The following is a 6,828-nucleotide window of genomic DNA, read 5'->3' as shown; positions in this document are numbered from 1 at the left end:
GCAGCTCTATACGGCTCTGCCGTGGTTACCTGTGCGCATCGAGGAACTCCACGAGCACATTTTGCGCTTCGCACACGCGCAGGTCAGCAAAAAAGAATTGATGAGATAGACGCTAACATTGTCACAATAAACGACGATCACAGAAGCAATTGGGACGTGAAGCTTCTGAAGCAGCTGATGCAACCAACAACACTTGACTATAGTGTGTGTGGCAGCTCGGTACTCGGCCTCGGTGTTGGTGCAGGAGATTGTTGTCCGATGCTTGGCCAACTAGGATACTAGGTTGTCGCCCAAGAAGATTTAGTACCATGAAGTAGAACGCCGAGTTAGGACAGCCGCCCAGTCCCATCCAAGTAGACGATGAGCCACTGAACAGGCCCAGTGCCAATGTGGAGGCCGCTTAAGAGTACCCTTATTGTAGCAAGGATGTGCTTGATCTAGGCAAGGTGAGAATATGAACCTTGACAGTTTTCTATCAAAGTAAAATTTGCTGAATTCAAGAATAAATATGGAATAGCTAATAAGTAATAAACAAAAAATTTAGAATTGTAGTTCCTCGACTGTATTAGGTAACCGCAACACAAAAACGAGATGTGCTTGATCTAGGCGAGGTGAGAAATCGAACTTGACAGTTTCTCATTAAAGGAAAATATTTTGGATTCAATAATAAATATGGAATAGCTAATAAGCAATAAACATAACATTTTGAAGTTTAGTTCCTCGACTGTATTAGGTAACCATAAGAGACAACACACACAGAAATTACACTTACAATGCTGTTGCATCTTACACCGACTGTATTACGTAACAGCAAGCGACTACATATAAAAACGACACTGGCAATGCAGTTGCATCTTACACATTTGTACGATCAATTAGATGTATTATGTATATATATACTGTAACCATGGAATGGCCACTTAAAGATCAAATGCTGATGAATAAACACTACTATACAAAATAGTCACATACATTCCTAATTTGGAATAGGGTTCTCAACTAAAACCAACATTAAACACAAGTTTCTAGTCAGTAAAGCAAAATTCCTCCATGATGTAGCTCTGCTTCTTGTTGAGGGTTGACCCTTGTTGACGGTAGTTAACGTTAATCATAAACCGTCAATATAACTTATATAAATGCATAAAAAGGATCACCAATATAGGTCTAGCGGTTTAAACTAATAAATTGCACAAGTTTTGGTGAATATGTATTTGCAGGAGGATTTACTCATAAAATCGTCAAGAAGGGCCTATTCGTCAAAGCAAATCACGTTTATCCGCAGCGAAACCGACGTGGAAAGACTCTAGAAGACTCCAGAAGGCAAACCACCAAAGGGAAAGGCAGGTGGCTGCCATGTGGGGCCGACCGGCCCCACCTGCAGGCCGCCCGACCCCTGGGCCCACCTGTCAGCCCCTCCTTCGAATGTCGGTTCTCCACCGCCTCCTAGATTGCATCTACGCCGTTCTTTCAAGTCGGTTTGATCCGAAGGTCCAGAATTGATGCTCCGGCCTATATATAGTAGCCCCTAATCCCCTCCCTAGAGCATCCCTGAAACCCTAATTCATTTCTCTCATTCAGAGATCAAGATACACTAGGAGGATTCTGTCTAGACTCTCCAATGTAGTAGATTAGTAACTCGGAAGTTAGGGTCCAGTAGGGCTCATGCTCAGGTTCCGGATCTAGTCTTGGAGGCTCGGCAAAGCCTTGAATCTTCACTTCTACATTTTGTAAGACTTATTACCAATTTATCATATTCCTATTTACATGCTATGCTTACTTTTAATATGTATCTTGCTTAGTTGAGGTTATCATTACTTTTGTGTGTGGGTTCATAGAGCGCTTAGCCTGCTAGTTTATCGATTGGGCTAAGTAGCCAAGCCTCGTGTAAGCATGGTGCTTATACAATGCTCTACCTGTGAGTACACCCTGTTCTCTGGTTGGGTGGTAGCAGCGGGAGGTGATAGCCCCGTCTATCCTTTGTAGTCCACTCTGAATTGAGAAGGTTCTTAAATTGTAGGACCGTAGTCGCGTCGGTATAGAGTTATCTATTGTGGGTACTCTACCGTCTAAGTGGCGTCCCGAAGTGCACAAGAGTAGAGTTAGTCTTAACTATAGTTGGATATATATATACTTTGACCATGTGATAAGAATGTCACAAGAATCTACCTCACTCGTTGCTCTTCCGAGTTGACTAGTTTACGTTATCTTATAGATCAACCCCCTGAGTATCATTATCCTTAATTCCTATCATTACCTTCACCCTTGCTCTAGCCATGTTGGTATGTTGACTGATAGATACTCCTTTGATATTCAATAAGTCTTTACGCCATTGTTTTCCTATGGTAAAATATAAATAACGATACCTGGAATACTCCCAGTAAAACGCTACAATGGTATTCTGTGCGCTTGCGGAATCCTTCATATTCTATTTGCACTTATAAATACCAACAACCCTCTAGTCTGAGCATCTATCCCAAATTCGAGATCTGAAAATATGTGTACCCTATTATTTTGATAGATCTGTTCTTGGTCATGAACAGTAAATCCACCCTTTGATCCTTTCATGGAACATACACTCCTTTATTTTATTTCTTCATCATTTGTTGATCGATCCATGGTACATATATGATCAAGAATTTCATGCTGATGTGATGTGCTTCTTCTGTTTTTCCTCTACTTCCTGATACCAGTCCCTGATAGAACCTTGATGTTGGATGGGTGCATGTGCAGCCCATAAGTCAAGGAAGTGAGAGACCCAATATCTCAGAGACAATTCAAACTCCTCGTCCTGTCCTTGCAGCAGTTTCCTTCTCTTGTTAGCTCCATGAAACGTTTGTTGTGTGTTTGGCATGAAGATGCTTGCTCTCTCAACTTGAATGTATGCAGTGCCATGCCTAGACCTCCAAAGCATTTGGTAGACTGTCGCTTTCTCATGCTGACAGAAGTAATCTATTGCTTCTGGCAGCATGATCTCCTCAAGTTGTCCCAAGGTAAAGACAGTATGCAAACAATGTTGCTCCTCACTGTAGATTGCAGCTATTGCAGGAAATTTATCCACAAGCAACATGCCTTCTGAAGAGCAATGTGGTGCAAAGAGGACTCCACCTCTCACATATGGATGATCACGTAGATAACTTTTACATTCGGACAGTGAGGCCCTCTGTTTGTTGCACTCTGAGAGCAAGAGTTGGCACTGTAGACCAACTTCAATAACCGGTTCTAGAGAAACATGTCCTAATCCAGATGACTTGTCTACCTTGCTACCATGACAAAGGTTGTTCTTATCATGCTGCTTGCAACATAATGGGTTTGGGCAAAACCATTGTGTGCCCAATCTGTGAGCATTGTCCCAAATTTTTCTTTGGTGTGAATCAACATATGGTACCCATGAGAAGTCTTGAGTAGGTAGCTGCATAAGTTCTATCCTAATATTTTCAACCGTGGACTTGTTTAGAGGGGTAAACAGCTGTAAGCACTGAATTGCAACCCCAACTATGTCTGTACTCTCCGAAAGTTGTAGCGTTAAAGTAAGGCAAAAATCATCATTTGGTACTTTACTATCTTTTTGCATAAAGAAAAGCCTACCTTCTATTCCATGCTCTGCACTAATAAATGGTGCCAACAGTAGAAACAAAGGGCGCTTGTTTGCCCTAATGATTCTATGATGTAGTATCTTGCCAGCAAGAAGGTGCCTGATAAAAGGGTTAAAGGGCATGCAACACCGTGGCGTGCCACCAATCTCTAGTAATCTTAGAAACTCGCTAGCACCATCTGCAAACCACTCAAATCTTTGAACAATGGATCTGTTCAAGTCGTTGTTGTCGTGGTTAAAGATAGAAGAAACGAATGACCTGGTAGCATGCACAACCCTCTTAGGAAGGGAGAAATTACTTACTTCCTTCTCCATGTGTTCGTCTTCTAGGATTCTCAGCTTGCATTTATGTAGCGTGTCATTGCACTCTTGAGCAGCAGACTTAAGCTTCCTACGCCAACGCAACAAGGATGTATCAGTGATATCCCACTTATCAGATGTCTGAAGAACAGCCTCCAGCCTGATGTGTGCCATCTCTAGCCTCTCAAGGTTTCGGAACGCATTTGAGTTGTGTTTATCTTCATATTTTTGAAGCAGACCAGATACGATTTGGCTTACTGACTCCTGAACAACTGCAGAACCGACAATCTCCGCCATTAGGATTCAAGCATCTACAATATCCCTTCCCTGTTCACGATATTCAACAGATAACAGTATCGATGAGAGATTAGAGACATGAACTTTGGATCACAGGAAATGATTTAGCTTAATTAATGGGAGGAAGAACATACCTTTGGTTGAATTGCATGGACGTGAATGGTGGGCAGCTATATATCCTGTCTATAGATATGTCTTGAGGGCAAAATCCCACGGTGTGGTAAGATGGGAACTTAAAGTCAAAGAGAAGACTGTGATGTAAAAGGCTTAGAGGGGGGAACGTGGTAGACAAGCCTGATAGAGAGGGCTGAAGTTTCGTGTTGATGATGGTCTCTGCTCTCTGGTAGCTCTCTGCAAGGGAAACTTGTCAAGAAGTCTTCGTCAAAGATGAGAACCTCTCTAGCTAATTAGTTCCATGTTTGAACGCAATAGGCCAAAAGGCATCATTTCGACAGATGTGGAAGAGTTGCACTTAAGTCACAGACAAGGACAGGAAAAGCGGGTGGAATACAGCTTGAAAATATTTGGTCCACACGGCTGTAGACAAGGAGCTTGGAAAAAGTCATGCCTGCTTGTCACTGGCAATTTCTGGTAGTTGAAGCCAATATACGAGTCTTAGTCAGTTCATTATCCATTCCACGCTAGTCTGTTGACCGATGACTGATTTAACTCACAAGCATTTTCTCTTATTTCTCACAAGTTCCCCCTAATTTTTTGATGCCCTGTAAATTCGGTCCAATGGAATACTGTCAGAGTTTCAGTGAAAAGGATTGCAATTCCCCCTCAAAAAAAAAAAAGGATTGCATTTGATGCACGAAACTGCAACAGAGAAAAAAAAGGACTATGCCTGTATAAAATGGATCAGAAATATGGCAAAGAAGATCATAATGCCATCTAGCTAAAAGAATGATTGATCCTATATCAACAGTATTAATTAAGATTGCCGCGCAAATACGACCCATTCATATTTGTGCTTTACTGTTCCTCGTAGGCTAGTTCATATTTGCATCAACTATTCAACTAAGACAGGGTGCTCTGCTCCTGCTGCAATTGTAGCGGAACAGATTGTGGTCTTGAAGGTTGGCAGCAATCGACCGTACCTTGACTCCTTGAGAGCGCCTGCACGTGTGATGGGAAAGGGTGGCGTCGCCTCGGCCATCCTCTCCGGTGGCTGGCGGCACGCGCTCTTCCACCTCCCAATGGTGCTCGGCGCCGCAGCCGTGCACCGTGTACCTCTCCATGTCCGCTCCCTAGGGATTTTTTTTAATTTTAATCCTTTTTTAACCAATATTTTAATAATAACCGCTCCCAAAAACAATAAGCAGAGTTGACCCTTTTGGTCGCGCCAGAGCAGGTGATGCGACGGCAACACTCTGTCGCGCCATATGCATTGGCGCGACAAGGGACACCACGGTGGCGTCAACCGCTGACCCGAGCTGGCGTGGTGCTTGTTGGGGCCCACCCTGTCGCGCCAGCGACTTAGGCGTGACAAGTCTTGTCACGCCAGGCGCGCTGGAGCTACAGGCCCATAAAAGGTCACGGCCCCAGCTCCTTTCTTCCTTCTCTCTTCTCTCTCCCTCTTTCTTATGAAGTTGTGAGCTCCTTTTGGAGCTCCCTTCTCTCTGTTCTCTTTCTTCCCTAATATTTTCAACCATAGACTTGAAAAGAGGGGAAAACTGCTGTAAGCAATGAATTGCAACCCCAACCATGTCTGTACTCTCGCGTCTTCCTCGACGTACTCAACAGCCTCTCGATTCGACTCGAGGTGAAAGCTGAGCTCGACCGGACGCCGGCCGACCCCGCAGAGGGGGAGGCCGACCAAGCGGCGGATGTCGTCTAATACGAGGCTCTTCTGCACGGCTACAGCAGCAGCGACCTCGTTGGTGATGTCAACGACCACAAGAGCACCGGCGGGCTCATCTACTTTGTCAACATTGGGCCAATCTCATGACAATATAGCATGCAGAAGGTTGTGGCCCTCTCATCGTGTGAAGCAGAATACATCGCGGTGACGACCGCGACATGTCAGGGTGTTTGGCTGGCCCGTCTCTTCGCAGACATGGTCGACGTTGAGACCAGCGCGCCAACCCTGCGGATGGACAACAAGTCCGCCATCTCCATGATCAAGAATCCAGTGCATCATGATGGGACGAAGCACATTAATGTCCAGTACCATTATTTCTAGGAGTGTATAGACCGAGGCCTGATTGATGTCCAATTCAATAGAACGGCGGACCAGTTAGGTGACATCTCACCGAAGCCCTTGGCCACCACATGCACAAAGAGCTCCGGAGCAAGATGGCCTCACCAATCTTCTTCCTGCTGGCCACAGAGCTTAGGGGGTGATTTGTTAGTCAATAAGCCTGTTGCCGGATATGTACAGTGTAGGCTAAGCTGTTTTCCCTTTGCTGTTTTCAGATAGTTATCAGATAGTGTAACTGCGCACGACGTCGCTTGTCGTGCATGATATCTGCGGCACGTCCCAGCGGTGTGGGATGGTGCATCATGAGCACGAGCGTGCCGCCACAATTCTGGCCAACGTGGCCTTGTAAGACTGCATTTATATTCTGCAATTAAACCCTAAAACGCTGCCAATTTCTGAGTGTTTGCGTTCATCTCTGTTCGTGAGAGAGAGAGAG

At 44.6% G+C, this 6,828-nt stretch overlaps 1 protein-coding gene across 1 annotated transcript; it reads right to left on the bottom strand.

Moving 5' to 3' along the window:
- Window positions 1–738: 738 nt before the first annotated feature.
- Window positions 739–4,395, bottom strand: LOC136545024 (uncharacterized). Its single transcript, XM_066537079.1, has 2 exons — window positions 4,324–4,395; window positions 739–4,219 (listed from the first exon to the last, which is right to left on the bottom strand). The coding sequence occupies exon 2, from the start codon at window positions 4,187–4,189 to the stop codon at window positions 2,639–2,641; it is 1,551 nt and encodes a 516-aa protein (XP_066393176.1). The 5' UTR covers window positions 4,190–4,219; window positions 4,324–4,395; the 3' UTR covers window positions 739–2,638.
- Window positions 4,396–6,828: the final 2,433 nt, after the last annotated feature.

This window comes from Miscanthus floridulus, chromosome 3 (genome assembly GCF_019320115.1).
Source record: "Miscanthus floridulus cultivar M001 chromosome 3, ASM1932011v1, whole genome shotgun sequence".
Classification (NCBI taxonomy): domain Eukaryota; kingdom Viridiplantae; phylum Streptophyta; class Magnoliopsida; order Poales; family Poaceae; genus Miscanthus; species Miscanthus floridulus.
The sequence above is the reverse complement of the archived record's forward strand: the minus strand, read 5'-3'. Positions and strand labels throughout refer to the sequence as shown.